General features: G+C 42.2%; 1 protein-coding gene across 6 annotated transcripts in view; it reads right to left on the bottom strand.

Annotated features, from left to right (window-relative positions):
* LOC139461213 (uncharacterized) overlaps positions 1 to 16,758 on the bottom strand; it is a 206,747-nt gene that overhangs the window by 13,871 nt on the left and 176,118 nt on the right. For all 6 annotated transcript variants that reach the window (XR_011652878.1, XM_071242819.1, XM_071242817.1 and 3 more), the window contains exons 5-12: positions 16,399 to 16,479; positions 12,210 to 12,308; positions 10,670 to 10,781; positions 5,427 to 5,560; positions 4,614 to 4,863; positions 3,172 to 3,266; positions 2,292 to 2,433; positions 926 to 1,138 (exon numbers count right to left, since the gene is read on the bottom strand). Coding sequence is in view for 5 of the 6 variants with exons in the window: in XM_071242819.1 (XP_071098920.1) it covers positions 926 to 1,138; positions 2,292 to 2,433; positions 3,172 to 3,266; positions 4,614 to 4,863; positions 5,427 to 5,560; positions 10,670 to 10,781; positions 12,210 to 12,308; positions 16,399 to 16,479 (1,126 nt within the window). In the remaining variant the exon portion in view is untranslated. The remainder of the gene's footprint in view (positions 1 to 925; positions 1,139 to 2,291; positions 2,434 to 3,171; positions 3,267 to 4,613; positions 4,864 to 5,426; positions 5,561 to 10,669; positions 10,782 to 12,209; positions 12,309 to 16,398; positions 16,480 to 16,758) is intronic.

The raw sequence follows: 16,758 nt of genomic DNA, 5'->3' as shown, positions 1-16,758 counted from the left end.
ATTAACACATGTTCATGACATAGTCGGAATCCTACAATCAATTTCTCATGAATATGGAAAGGGTCTTGGCACTTTTATTTACAGATGGTTTGATTAGATTGGATAGATAAATACAAAAACAATTTGGAGTAGCTCAATAGTTTCTACTTAGCATAAAGTTGTTCAGGTCAGTGATGAGTTAGACACTTATTTGTATTTGAAGTTCATGATGATTGATGTTGTTACAGCAACAGGTCCATCATCATTTATCATCCATTGCTTGGAGAGATCAGTGAAATCTCCTTGGAGACAAAGAAATTGGTATCTCCTCGGAGACATTGTTACAATGAAATTGCATCACAATGCTTTGAAGACTATTGTGACATCATCCGTCACCATGACGATGTAATCAAATGACATCACAATTCTCTCTGCCACTGAAGCTGGTGAGCTGTACTTTGTTCCCCCTCAAGACACTGGCTATTACTCTTGGAAAAACGATGTTCGATAAAAAATTCATCAATTTCACAACCATTTTGATATCAAACACACATCAATAGAAGTTTACACATTTTCGGCAAGCCTGAGAGTGTGACACTTTATTGACTCTTGTGGGATTCTCTATGAAGACACCAGTTCGAAGTGAACCAAATTTTTCTTCAGTGACAAAAATGTTGTCTGATGCAGTTCCCTATTTTGACATGTACTATATGTTCCAGTGTTTTTCCAGGTGAACATTTGACTTGCCTTTGCATGTGTTTGTGATGGGTGTCACTGGAGGGGCAGGATATGCTCACCTTTTCGGGAACACCTGGTATCATTACTATTTGATAGTTTTCATAACCACAGGCTCAATATATGGTCGGAATTGAACAATCGACTCTGCTATTAGCAGGTATTTCTTATGAATATGGAAAGGATTTGTTGCTATTATTTTTTCACTTACCTGTTGATTGTGATTGAAGCACATTTGACCTTTTACCACGTCCTCGGAGCTCCTTCAGCATACCAGACATGGATTTCTCAAAGGGGTATTTCCCACTAAAGTCAAAGAACAACTTGGCACCGAGGATCATCCCAAGCCAGCCATCTGGCCGGTACTTCTTCTGCATCATCAGTGGGATGTAGTCTTTCCGTAACTGAAACGTGTACTCCGCCTCTGTGGGGAGAAGGACAGATACATTGATTCATTCTTATGAAGTGAGTGAGTGAGTGAGTGAGTGATTGAGTGAGTGAGTGAGTGAGTGAGTTGGGTTTAACGCCGTTTTTAACAGTATTCCAGTTATATCATGGCATGTCAGCATAAAGCCCGAAGTGATGCAGGTCTCAGACGTTTACCACTTCGGTGAAACCCACGAGCAGGGGTATGGTGCTGACAAAACTAGAAACATAATCGGCGCGAACCGGGATTTGAACCCACAACCATAGGTTTCTGGCGTGCCCAAGGCACAGTAAATCGCAGCGGCTTAGACAACTGGGCCACCCGTGCCCCCTCCAATGAAGTGGTCGATATGGTATTTTATTATATAAATGGCAGTGAGATAGTCAATCTATCAGTGAAATGAACCCACTATCTCTGCCGATTGATGAAAAACTGATAGCATCTCTCTCAAGAATGGTGATATCATAAACTGTATTTGACGTAATAAGCACCCCGCTCTAATAAGCGCCCATGGTGATATTTGCTAATATATTCGCTAGTGAATGATCCTAATTAGCACACTTTTGATTGATCAATGTACACAAGACTTATTTATTCATGTATAATACACACTCATGTGATATATACACCCTTAATTATGGGCAATACAATTCTGGAAAAATATATCTGTCTTGTATAATACACACAGATTTTTCTTCAGTATAATTTCAGGCTGTCATCATAAACCACGAAATTTACAATCTTTCAACTCTTTCACCAAAATTATATTCTTAAAAGAGGCCCCTATTTCTAATTTTGAGAATGCCCTGGGCATGTCATCGGAAATACTGCTATCTTCACAACTACATATAGTCTCACCTGTCATACAGTTGGGACACTGCTTGCATGTCATCAGAAATGCTACTATCTTCACAACTACATATAGTCTCACCTGTCATACAGTTGGGACACTGCTTGCATGTCATCGGAAATACTGCTATCTTCACAACTACATATAGTCTCACCTGTCATACAGTTGGGACACTGCTTGCATGTCATCAGATATGCTACTATCTTAACAACTACATATAGCCTCACCTGTCATACAGTTGGGACACTGCTTGCATGTCATCAGATATGCTACTATCTTAACAACTACATATAGTCTCACCTGTCCTACAGTTGGGACTCTGCTTGTATTTTTCCGACATGCACACAAGGACAACTGCAGCATTCTCAACAGCCTCTGCCATCGCCTGCAGCGTGGATCCCCCCATCTCATCCACATCCACCCAAACAATATATCCCTCCGCCTGAAAATACAAAAAGTGACATGACCTCTACTCAGTGACAGAAAGACATCCGCATAAAAGTTGTAGTTTAATCAAGTTACGCTAAATCTTCATAAGGCATTGATACTGTAAATCTTGAAATTAATGCGTCTCCTAATTAATACGACTGCTGAACCTTAGCCAAAAATGTGACTCAATATCAATGCAATTTCCCACATCCATCCCCAGTGGAATGATACATATCCTTACCTCAATCTAAAATTACCTTAATCCAATCAAACAATATTAGCACTGCTTGTTAGAACACTCCAGCGCAGTTGGTGACACCACCTCCACAGTCTAATTTGCATAACATGTGACCAGACTATTCTCTTGTTTGTAAACAAACACACTTTTCAGAAATTAGAATAGAATGGACTAATGCAAGTATTTGGGGGTGCTTTACATATTGTTTTGCATAATCATATAAATATGCTACTCCAACTGCAACAGTGAGTTGCATGACAATACATATTTACACATCAAAGTGTACGTAAAGCTAGCTCTCCGCAGGGCTTCGATGACAGCACGTGGAGCCATACAACCAATGTAAACAAAGGATAACTACGCAGATCGAAATAGTTTTTCACAATTTAGGGGCTACTTGTACTAGTCCGGACTGATGCCGATTGATAGTGCCTGCCCACTGAGATTCCATCCTGTAGTTTAACATGAATACCCCACTCAGACACAGTATACTGACAGTGTACTGACACTCACCCTGAGTTTGTCCCGAATCTCCAGGACCTTCTCCTGCTCGTTCCAGGAGTAACTGATGAAGATGTGGTTCTTCCCCCGTGGCGGTCCTTTTGTTTCTGAAACAAACACCATCAATCACTCAATGATATGTCCACCACAGTCAACTTCCACAGACAACGTGAGGACTGGCACTGTATTATTGTGGGAGGGGCTGAGATCCTCCATGTTGGACAAAATGTAGCAGCCCTAAATGTATTTGACATTTCACGACCCTTGCAAAGATTGAAGAAGTGTTTTTATCCTGAAAATACTATTGATCTTATCAATACTAAAATATAAATAAATCACATGATTCTCTCCCAAATTTTCTTTTCAAACATTTCCATAACTTTCCTTACCCATCCATCCACAACAAATGACAGGTTTCTCAGAAATTGTCTCAGGACATTGTCTAACGTGAACCTACAAACTTCAAAACAGCTTTTTTTAAATTTTACAAATCCATTTACAAATGTCAGATGATCGTTACCCAAGACAATGTTACCTAAAGTAGATTCAGTTAGACGTTAGATTCAGCAGGAAGGAAGACATGGGCATCCTGTGTAAGATTGATGTCGTAACACATATGGTTTCGGATATGCATGGGTTAGCCATGATATTGGAGATATTTCATATTTTCTGTCGATGTTCAGACAGAGATTAGAAGATTGTGGAAAACAAAACATTTGCAGTATTATCAATGATTCAAAACAACATTATAGGAATATTAAGTCATTGCTGACTGTTGAATATTATGTTACAAACATCAATGTTAGGGAATAAAGAAGATATATATATGTTTGTTGAGAGTGCATGAACCGCCGTTGCGTTGTAATATCAGATGTAAAGAAGCTATAACTGTTAACCAAATTTGTAGGATGAGTAATTCTAATAGCACTGAAGATGAACTCCATTTCATATTTCATTGTGAGGCAATTGTTGAGAAATAAGTACATACCGAAGTGGCATATTTCATCAAACATTTGTAAATTTCATAAATAACTGACTTCTAATGATGTACTAAGTTCGTAAAAGAAGCTCTGAAATGTAAATATGCACTTGATAGTAAGTATATTGTGTCGTCTACCGCTTAATTGCCATATTTATGATATTGTTGTATCAACTGTATACAGGGGCCGATGGCCTACAAAACAGAAAATAAACTTACTAAAAGATTAATTACAAAACAAATTCCACTTTTCTCTTTCTTCCATTGCCCCCTGCATTTCCATATATTGACTTCGGTACCAAAATCCATACACTGTATCTGCCATCATATCCCCCATGGGTGCTCAGAACATTGATGAAGAGGGCACTTTTTCAACCCTGCTTACATAACATTATAACACAGTAAAAGTTGACAAGTTCCACTACACATGGTCGAGTATTCAACTTAAGTTATGAAAAACGCCGGGTGTACTCACTGTCTGTGGGTGCATCTCCTTTGCCCGTGAGTACCCACAATGCACCTTGAGCGTTCTTCTTGACGTCCTTGTGCTGGTTTTCTAGCAGCTTCTCCAGCGTGCTCATCATGTTCTCCGTCTCGAACAGCTCCTTCCTCACATCCTTGTCGAACGCCAGCGTCCAGACACATCGCGCCGTCGTGCTCTGCTCCTTGTCATTATCACTCAGAAGCATCTTCATAAACAGAGGGATGCTGCCTTCCTCTATGATCTGGGGAGATATGGGGAGATATAACACAGGGTTGTACAGTGGGATGCTGCCTTCCTCTATGATCTGGGGAGATATTGGGAGATTATAACACAGGGTGGTACAGAGGGATGCTGCCTTCCTCTATGATCTGGGGAGATATGGGGAGATATAACACAGGGTTGTACAGAGGGATGCTGCCTTCCTCTATGATCTGGGGAGATATGGGGAGATTATAACACAGGGGTGTACAGAGGGATGCTGCCTTCCTCTATGATCTGGGGAGATATGGGGAGTTATAACACAGGGTTGTACAGAGGGATGCTGCCTTCCTCTATGATCTGGGGAGATATGGGGAGATATAATACAGGGTTGTACAGAGGGATGCTGCGTTCCTCTATGATCTGGGGAGATATGGGGAGTTATAACACAGGGTGGTACAGAGGGATGCTGCCTTCCTCTATGATCTGGGGAGATATGGGGAGATATAATACAGGGTTGTACAGAGGGATGCTGCGTTCCTCTATGATCTGGGAAGATGTTCTCCCCCCTCACCCACCCAGTAGACGTCCTGTGTGACTACCCACCTTCAACTTGTTGCCATCATTGACTGCAAGCTTGTCCAAGCCTTGTGTCAACTCTTGGGGGGTAAATCCCTTGAACCGCCTCTTCGGGTTGTCCAATGCCTTGCCAATCCACATGACTACATTCTTTATTGTACCTGGAGGCAATACACATCATCATTGAACAAGACATTTAGATGAGTCTTTCTTTAAATTTAATTATTTACTTATTATTTTACATTTTGTGTCTGATTAAATTATATCCTATTTTTTGTTGCATACATTTTTAACGCCAATTTTTCAAATTATGTTCTTAAACAGATGTTGATATATCAGACACCCATTTTTGGCTACATATGACAATATTGATCTCTATATTTCAAAACTGACATAACGAATAATTAAAACAATTGTAAAAATTCCTTTCGCAAAATTTAATATGGATGAAATGGGTTAAAAAAGGGGAAACATTCTGAGACGCCAAAACTAAACACGTAATCGCTAGGTTTTAATGGAATCAATCTCCTGTCCAGCGGTCGTGAACATGAACAAAGCCTCCCTGCCAGTGTATAAACGTTGTAATTCCCGGGGTATATATGAGCACACATAGTAAGCAGTTGGTTATATGGGGGTGAGCATTCTGTAGATGTACGCTAGAGTGTGCATTAGAAAACGCTTCATGCAAAACACACAGAGGTTCCCGTCACCGGCATGCAAGAGTTATGTAGGGGAGGTAATCCATGTCTGATGAATGATGAAAACTGTGGACCTTGCAGAAAGGATCATTGTAAGGATGTTTACTACTATTTGTTTTGTTTTTTTACTTGTTTATTTGTTTGTTGCTTAGCGCCACACTCAGCAATATTCCTGCTATATGATGGCAGCCTGTAAATAATTGAGTCTTGACCAGACAATCCAGTGAGTGAAATCATGACCCAGGCTCTTATTACAGCCATGGGTTGCTGAAGACAATTCTAACACGGATCTTCCTGGCGGAGACAAGCATGAGTTGCTGAAGACCAGTTCAAACACGGATCTTCCTGGCGGAGACAAGCATAGATTGCTGAAGACCAGTTTGAACACGGATCTTCACTGGCGGAGACAAGCGTGAGTTGCTGAAGACCAGTTCAAACACGGATCTTCACTGGCGGAGACAAGCATGTATTGCTGAAGACCATTTCAAAATGGATCTTCACTGGGGGAGACAAGCATGGGTTGCTGAAGACCAGTTCTAACCTGGATCTTCCTTACAGAGAAAAGAATGGATTGCTGAAGACCAGTTCGAGCACAGGTCTTCCCGGGGGGAGACAAGCATGGATTGCTGAAGACCAGTTCAAACACGGATCATCCTGGCGGAGACAAGCATGGGTTGCTGAAGACCAGTTCGAACACGGATCTTCCCGGGGGGAGACAAGCATGGATTGCTGAAGATCAGTTCGAACACGGATCTTCCTGACGGAGACAAGCATAGGTTGCTGAAGACCAGTTCGAACACGGATCTTCCTGACGGAGACAAGCATGGGTTGCTGAAGACCAGTTCGAACATGGATCTTCCTGACGGAGACAAGCATGGATTGCTGAAGACCAGTTCGAACACGGAACTTCCCAGGGGGAGACAAGCATATATTGCTGAAGACCATTTCTAATACGGATCTTCCCTGGGGGGAGAAAAGCATGGATTGCTGAAGACCATTTCTAACACGGATCTTCCCGGGGGATACAAGCATAGATTGCTGAAGACCAATTCTAACTTGGATCTTCACGGGGGCCCTGTGCACATGAAGGTTTGCACCTCATTAACCCAAGAAGGTAAATTCATTTCCAGCACAGCACCCAGGAATAGTAGAACACATTTTTTGGAAATTATATCATGAGATCACAAAGGTTTAAAAGAATTAAAATAACATTTATACCCGACAAGAGGGGAAAATCAGAGGTAGTAATGAGATACATTTCTTGATGATTTTGAAAAAACTGGGCAATGGAAACAGGTGAGGAATAAACCGTAAGCATGAACTTGTGTGGCAATACATAACTTCTGGCAGTAAAGATCGGTATTATTCATAAAACACATATTGAATTGATCCTGATCATAAAAGCCTATAGCTTTCACAAACTTCTAAGGTTGAACCAACCTTAATCTCAAAAGCAGAAATGTTTTTGTATATCTCGGCACTGTACAGAAAATATGGCCGCCTTCTTGTATTAGCGAGGTACCCTCCTGTAAACAGGTTCTACCCAGGGTTCTCCCTGTGGCACCTTCCTTAGAACGACGCTTTCCACTAACTTTGTTGGGGTATTTGCAATTAAATATCAGGGGAGGTAATCCAGGAAGTGCTTCGTGGATTGTGACAGAAACGGTCTGAATGCATTTAATAATGTTACATCTAAATGTCAAACAAAGGGGAGATAATCCAGAAAATGGTTGCTGCCAAACAAACAGGCCTAATATTTTCTGCAGGATTAAATATTCTGGTTCTACTTTGAATATGACCCAGATAGGCAGATAATCAGTTATCTGGAATACACTAGTCTGGTGAAGTGAGTGAGTGAATGTGTGAGTTGGGATTAACGCCGTTTTTAACAGTATTCAAGTTATATCGCGGCGTGTCAGCTTAATGTGGGAGGAAAGCCCGAAGTGATGCAGGTCTCAGACGTTTACCACTTTGGTGAAACCCACGAGCACGGGTATGGTGCTGACAAACCTAGAAACATAATCGGGGCGAACTGGGATTCGAACCCACAATCATAGGTTTCTGGCGTACCCAAAGGACGCAACTCTGCACAGCATCGTGGCACCTTAGACGACTGGGCCACCCTTGGCCCCCCTTGTCTGGTGAAGACCTAAGAACCTGATTCTTTATTCAAGCAGAGGACATAACCTTGATATATTTCCTGAAACGACACTTTCTTGTGACCAGGCAAGTCCTTAGTATATTCCTAAGAGTGTGTGAGTTGGGTTTGAAGCGGTTTCAAACAGTTTCATCATGATGTGTCAGTTTAATGTTGGAGGAAAACCCCAAACGGTAACGGGTGAAGACACACAAAAGTGCATGGGTATAGTGCTGACAATTTAAGGATCATAATCAGGGTGAATCTATGATTCAAACTCACAATCAGCGGATCCTGGCACATCTAAGGGACACAACTCTGCACCACCCTCTGCTTCTCTATTCCCACAGGATACGTCAACGATCAGATCCAGCTCAAGGCAGAGAGCATGTTCTTACTTGTCCCAAGAGGATTCCAAGAATTCCCAGACACCCCAAAATGTTTCGAAGAAGATTTAGACTGCTACATGACTGATCATTTGGTGTTCAGGTTGCAGGGGTGGTGGGTTGGACGGCAATATTTAGATAAAAATAACTGTTTCGGAAAAATTTTGAAAAATAATTTTCTTCAGGTTTACCCAAAAAGTTAATTGTTTGCTAAACATGCTAGATGCCCTGAAAAAAATGTGTCGTGAACGAAAAAAAATTGTTGGCTTCAGAGAAAAGGAATTGTATGTCAAGGAGGAGGGACTGAACAAATATTCTGTTCCAAACACAATCTCAGTAAAATCAGAGATTTTTCTCTGATTCGATACTTCTCTGTGTCAATATCTGAGGACACCTTCACAGGAGGTTATGTAAACTTTCAAATCAGCCACTCAGGTTCGAGGCTTCTAAATTCTTCATACGAGTGAGTGAAGCATTCAGACAATCATTGTACAACAATGAATCCGCATCATAATATGGCCGAGGATATCTTATATATGTCCAGACACTCCTGAATGCTATGGCATCTCCTATGAATGGTATATTTACATTCTGTGGCAGTTTGTGTTTGCAAAATCATTAATTCCTAATGAGGCTATAACGATGACCTAGTTAATTCCTGACGCTGCTCTTACGATGAGTTAAGTCCCTATGTGGCTCTTGTCATGACCTAGTTACCTCTTAGATGACCTAGTTACCTCCCAGTGTGGCTCCTATGATGAGATAGTTACCTCTTAGATGACCTAGTTACCTCCCAGTGTGGCTCCTATGATGAGCTAGTTACCTCTTAGATGACCTAGTTACCTCCCAGTGTGGCTCCTACGATGACCTAATTACCTCCTAGACAACCTAACTACCTCCTAGTGTGGCTCCTATGATGACCTAGATACCTCCTATGATGACCTAGTTACCTCCCAGTGTGGCTCCTATGATGACCTAGTTACCTCCCAGAGTGGCGCCTACAATGACCTAGTTACCTCCCAGTGTGGCTTCTCTGATGACCTAGTTACCTCCCAGAGTGGCTCCAACAATGACCTAGTTACCTCCAAGAGTGGCTCCTACAATGACCTAGTTACCTCCCAGAGTGGCTCCTAGAATGACCTAGTTACCTCCCAGAGTGGCTCCTACAATGACCTAGTTACCTCCCAGAGTGGCTCCTACAATGACCTAGTTACCTCCCAGAGTGGCTCCTACAATGACCTAGTTACCTCCCAGTGTGGCTTCTCTGATGACCTAGTTACGCCCTAGTGTGGCTCCTACAATGACCTAGTTACCTCCCACTGTGGCTCCTATGATGACCTAGTTACCTCCCACTGTGGCTCCTATGATGACCTAGTTACCTCCTAGTGTGGCTCCTATGATGACCTAGTTAGATTCCCAGTGTGGCTCCTGTGACCTAATTACTTCCTCAATGACCTGTTTATCTCCGAGATGACCTAGTTACTTCTCAGTGTAGCTCCTACGATGAACTATTTACTTCCTAGTGTCGCTCCTATTATGACTTATTTACCTCCTAGATGACCTAGTTACCTCCCAGTGTGGCTCTTATGATGACCTACTTACCTCCTATCATGACCTACTTACCTCCTATCATGACCTAGTTACCTCCTAGATGACCTAGTTACCTCCCAGTGTGGCTCCTATGATGACCTAGTTAGATTCCCAGTGTGGCTCCTATGATGACCTATTTAGATTCCCAGTGTGGCTCCTATGACCTAATTACTTCCTCAATGACCTATTTACCTCCTAGATGACCTAGTTACCTCCTAGATGACCTAGTTACCTCCCAGTGTGGCTCCTATGATGACCTAATTACCTCCTATGATGACCTAGGTACCTCCTAGTGTGGCTCCTGCGATGACCTAGTTACCTCTAGTGTTGCTCCTACGATGACCTAACAACGTCCTAGAGTGGCTCCTAAGAAAGGCGTTCACACAGAGGACGACATCGGGGACGACACGCATTTACCGTAATTTGACCTACTTTTCTGTGAAAAGATCAGGGTCTGACCTGTTTCGTCGATAAGTTTGCTGTTGTCTTCTTCCTCAACGATGTAGGCCAAGGTCAACATCGCCAACACTCGCAGCATGTCGTCGTTCATGTTGATAAATGGCATAATGACCTGTAATCAAACATGAACACTGTGCTTAAAAAGACAGGCATTGGAACACCATTGCAATAGTCCATTCCACAAGATCTCCCGTGATGCTGTTAGCTTTCACGTGACAAAGGAAATGCTATCTGGCTACTCAAATTGCAACATCGTCCTGTTCTGTGTCAATAGTGAGTGAGTGAGTGAGTGAGTGAGTGAGTGAGTGAGTGAGTTGGGTTTAACACCACTTTGAACAGTAATTCAGGTAGGGCTGGGACGGGTAACTCAGTTACTTGGGTCGGATGGGTACTGAGTTGGACCCGGGTACCCACAGGACTACCTGGACCCGTGGTTATATTAGTCACATGATTGTTTAATGACAGAAATTATCTGGAACTCCATGGTAAGACTATTAGTGACTAGTGTTTGCATTTCTTTCTGACTCTGCACACTTTCCTTCTGACTTTAAATGTTTGAATAAAGATAAAACTTCAGTCAACTTCAGTGTACGCATGACCAGATAATTTTATAAGTGTATCTTAATTCATTTTGTCCAGGGCTACAGTCAAACTATTTCCAATCGGACATTTTGTACCGGTCTCTACAGCGTGTACCCGGGTAGGGTCGGGTAATAGGGGTGTTGGTACCTGAGTGAGTGAGTGAGTGAGTGAGTGAGTGAGTGAGTGAGAGTGAGTGAGAATGAGTGAGTGAGTTGGGTTTGACACCACTTTGAAAAGTATTCGAGTTATTTCACAGCATGTCAGTTTAATGCGGGAGGAAAGTCAGAGTGATCAGTCAGTCATGAGTTTGACAGTAGCCATTTTGTCTTTTGGCATGTCTTTAGTCACATGATCACATATACACTGAAACAAATCCAGTATTCATTTATTGATGCTTGAATCGAGAAAAGTTTACATGTAAGACTAAAGAAGAGAAAATAGTTTCAGCTTTAGATGTCAATGCAAGCATCAAGATGGTGTCTTCTTACGCAAGAGTGAGTGAGTGAGTGAGTGAGTGAGTGAGTGAGTGAGTGAGTGAGTGAGTATGGTTTTATGCCGCTTTTAGCAATATTCCAGCAATATCACGGCGGGGGACACCAGAAATGGGCTTCACACATTGTACCCATGTCGGGAATCGAACCTGGGTCTTCAGTGTGACAAGCGAACGCTTCTCACGCAATAAGCCAGATCACTTGTTTGGGGCTGCTGATTTTGTTTATCAGTGTGCCAAGATGCAGGGCAACATTACCTAGACATGGTGATGGTGGATTTTACAATAATTTTCTAAAGAGTCTCATGAAATAAAACTTTTAACGAAAATACAAACGGTGTAAAATATAAAATATACAAATCAGTAATTATACCTAATGTTTGTGCTACTGTGATAATTAATAACATGAAATATGAAAAGATGCAGTTTCCCCCAACTTTTCCCCCAAGTACTATCGCTTGCACCCACCTCGGCTGTTTTGTTTTCTTTAAAGAAGCCCTTCACGTTGGGGTTCCGAGCTATGTTGTGGAGGATGCTCATGGACGCCTTCATCACATAAAATACATTCTGAAACACAGCATGGTGTTCTGGAGTGATCTTAGCACTGAGATGATCATAACTCAGATACCTTAACATAGACTTACGACAGTTGTAGCGCTAAGGTGGTCATAACTCCCATACCTTAACATAACTTAAGACAGTTGTAGCACTAAGGTGGTCATAACTCCCATACCTTAACATAACTTAAGACAGTTGTAGCGCTAAGGTGGTCATGACTGCCATACCTTAACATAGACTTACGACAGTCGTAGCGCTAAGGTGGTCATAACTCCCATACCTTAACATAGACTTACGACAGTCGTAGAGCTAAGGTGGTCATGACTCCTATACCTTAACATAGACTTACGACAGTTGTAGCGCTAAGGTGGTCATAACTCCCATACCTTAACATACACTTAAGACAGTTGTAGCGCTAAGATGGTCATGACTCCCATACCTTAACATAGACTTACGACAGTCGTAGTGCTAAGGTGGTCATGACTGCCATACCTTAACATACACTTACGACAGTCGTAGTGCTAAGGTGGTCATGACTGCCATACACTTACGACAGTCGTAGCGCTAAGGTGGTCATGACTGCCATACCTTAACATACACTTACGACAGTCGTAGTGTTAAGGTGGTCATAACTGTCATACCTTAACATAGACTTACGACAGTCATAGCACTAAGGTGGTCATGACTCCCATACCTTAACATAGACTTATGACAGTCATAGCACTAAGGTGGTTATGACTGCCATACCTTAACATAGACTTACGACAGTCATAGCACTAAGGTGGTCATGACTCCCATACCTTTACATAGACTTACGACAGTTGTAGCGCTAAGGTGGTCATGACTCCCGTACCTTAACATAGACTTGCGACAGTCGTAGCGCTAAGGTGGTCATAACTCCCATACGTTAACATACATTTACGACAGTCATAGCACTAAGGTGGTCATGACTCCCTTGACATAGACTTACGATGGTCATAGCACTAAGGTGGTTATGACTCCCATACCTTAACATAGACTTACGACAGTCGTAGCGCTAAGGTGGTCATGACTCCCATACCTTAACATAGACTTATGACAGTTGTAGCGCTAAGGTGGTCATGACTCCCATACCTTTACATAGACTTACGACAGTCATAGCACTAAGGTGGTCATAACTCCCATACTTTAACATAGACTTACGACAGTTGTAGCGCTAAGGTGGTCATGACTCCCATACCTTAACATAGACTTACGACAGTTGTAGCGCTAAGGTGGTCATGACTCCCATACCTTAACATAGACTTACGACAGTCGTAGCGCTAAGGTGGTCATGACTCCCGTACCTTAACATAGACTTGCGACAGTCGTAGCGCTAAGGTGGTCATAACTCCCATACCTTAACATACATTTACGACAGTCATAGCACTAAGGTGGTCATGACTCCCTTGACATAGACTTACGATGGTCATAGCACTAAGGTGGTTATGACTCCCATACCTTAACATAGACTTACGACAGTCGTAGCGCTAAGGTGGTCATGACTGCCATACCTTAACATACATTTACGACAGTTGTAGCGCTAAGGTGGTCATGACTCCCATACCTTAACATACACTTACGACAGTCGTAGCGCTTTGACAGTTGTTTTGTACAATGGCACCCTGACCAGAACAACCTTTCACAAACTTTGACTGACCAATGGAATGAACAAGCAGTCAACATAAGCCAATCAGAAATCAGCTTTCTCAAGCTACGGCACAAATTTCAAACTGATATCCATTCCAGACCATGCATTTAAAAATGTATTTTGACAAAGTTTTTGATTCAAAATTTTAAAACTGAACAAGAGAAAATTCTAGAATGTCTAAGAGATGGCCAGTATTGTATGGCAGTACTTCCCCAAGTTATGGAAGGTTTTTCTGTTTCAAACTTTTATCTCCTTGAAGCGAGAGATTATTATTTCAACAGAATCATCCAAAAAGCCTGTAACTGTCATTCGGAATATCCCATGTTAACCTTTTTGAGGTTGCATAATTAGAAAAGACATTCCAACTGTCACTTTCCTGATCTGGTGAGCTGTGCTCTGATTGGGGCCCGTAATGGGATGTCATCACATCTTTGCTTAGCAGTAGAAGGCCTGGAACTTACTTCAACCATTCCGTTTTAATTCTAACCATGCCATTGCAGGGGTCAATTTAAGTGCAGGCCCACTGGCCAATGGCCAGTCAAAATTACGAAAAGCCTTCAAACATTTCACCCATTCTCCACCACTTAGTCCACGATTTAGTCTTGAGTCAGCTGGTTTGGAGAAGGGCTAGTAACTTGTGAAAGACTGCATACAAATTTGCTGTTAAACATAACCCTGACATTGGCACTCTAACACAAGGAGGGGCCGTCGGGTAGCCTACTGGTTTAGGCGTTCGCTCAGCACACCGAAGACCCGGGTTCGATTCCTGACATGGGTACATTGTGTGAAGCCTATTTCTGGTGTCCCCCACCGTGATATTGCTGGAATATTGCTAAAAGCGGCTTAAAAACATACTCAGTCGCTCACCCACTCACTCACTCACTCACTCTAATACAAGGAACTTCCATTGACCTGCCCCTGGAACTGGTTCACAAATATCCTTGTGGGAATCAAACTTGGTCTTCGGTGTGACAAGCGAACACTGTAGCCTCTAGACTACCCTACCATTCTTACTGATATCTGAATTAATGAGGTCTCCCTGTACATGTATTTTCATAAATAAATAACACAGGATTTGGATCTCTTATGATGGATGTCCTTAGTGGAAAAAAAACAATACAGTTTCGTGGATCGATGCTCATGATGTCAATCACTGGATTGTCTGGTCCAGACTCGATTATTTACAGACTGCCGCCATATAGCTGGAATATTGCTGAGTGCGGCATTAAACAAGAATAACATGTCTTAATGTTGGAGAATCAAGGGAGACAACTCCTGTTACCACAACTGAAGTGCCCCATTTCAACAACGAATGAAACAACTTTTGCCATTGATGAAGACACTTGTGTTTTTCTTGTAATGATTGATTTGTTGAAATAGAAATAATTCAGTAAGCCTATGAAGAAATGCCATCCAGTTGTAAAAAACATTATGTTGATACACTATTCTATGACTCTTGGATCATTTACTCAGGAAGCTTTCCTTCAAATATTTCATCTGCTTTTTTCTCAGCTAAACTTGTGAAATCAGTTTATTATCTATGTTATGAAGTTGACATCACGCCTGCAGCTCTCAAGCATTTGACATCATATTCACACATTTTTATCACAAATCAAGCTCTTTGATCACTGCAGGAAATCTTAGGCATTCATTAGAAGAAATCTTAAAAAACAATCTTCCCGGCATGTTGCAAGGAAATACAATATGGGACTCACTAACATTGAAAACAAACAGAAATTCTGAGAATCTGCAAAAAAACTCAACCAGAGAGCTCCACAATATTGCTGATTGTGGTTAAAGTCATTTTCGCCAGAGGGTACTTTGATTTCAAGGTTATCCGTCAAAGCTTTGCCCCAAGATTACCCAACAGAAGTTTGATTTAAGACCACCCACCAGAGCTTTGTTCCATAAAACACTCACCAGAGCTTTGTTCCGTAAACCACCCACCGGAGCTTTGTTCCGTAAACCACCCACCAGAGCTTTGTTCTGTAAAACACCCACTAGAGCTTTGTTCTGTAAAACACCCACCAGAGCTTTGTGTCTACACCACCCACCAGAGCTTTGCCCCTAGACCACCCACCAGAGCTTTGCCCCTAGACCACCCACCAGAGCTTTGTTCTGTAAAACACCTGCCAGAGCTTTGCCCCTAGACCACCCACCAGAGCTTTGCCCCAAGATTACCCACCAGAACTTTGCCCCAAGATTACCCACCAGAACTTTGCCCCAAGATTACCCACCAAAACTTTGCCTCTAGACCACCCGCCAGAGCTTTGCTCTGTAAAACACCCACCAGAGCTTTGCCTCTAGACCACCCACCAGAGCTTTGCCCCAAGACTACCCACCAGAACTTTGCCCTTGATCTGAAGGGGGCCTATGGTCTCTGGACAAAGGCTCAAACACAATCTTGCCCATTGATATCTCATCTCTTACCTTGCTGTGTATGTTTGTAATGTAGGGTTTGTGACTACAGTTGAGTGATAGGAGACGTACAGCATCTGCCTCCGCTAAATTCTGAAGCATAAATTACATAAGAATAACAGATCAGATCGGATGGGTACTGAGATGGAGTGCGGTACCCACAGGATTACCCGGACCCATGTTGAACAGCAAATATTATCTAGAACTCTATGGTTTCACCATAAGTGACTAATGTTCGCATTTCTTTCTGACTATGACGACATGCAACATCCAAGTCTATGAGCCTGACCACCTGTCAGTCGCCTCTTACGACAGGCATAGTCCCCCTTTACGGCAAGTATAGATTGCAGAAGACCTATTCTACCCTGGATC

The sequence above is a fragment of the Haliotis cracherodii genome, unplaced genomic scaffold, assembly GCF_022045235.1.
Source record: "Haliotis cracherodii isolate W230 unplaced genomic scaffold, xgHalCrac1.p SCAF_14, whole genome shotgun sequence".
Lineage (NCBI taxonomy): Eukaryota > Metazoa > Mollusca > Gastropoda > Lepetellida > Haliotidae > Haliotis > Haliotis cracherodii.
This window is presented reverse-complemented; position numbering and strand designations above follow the sequence as displayed.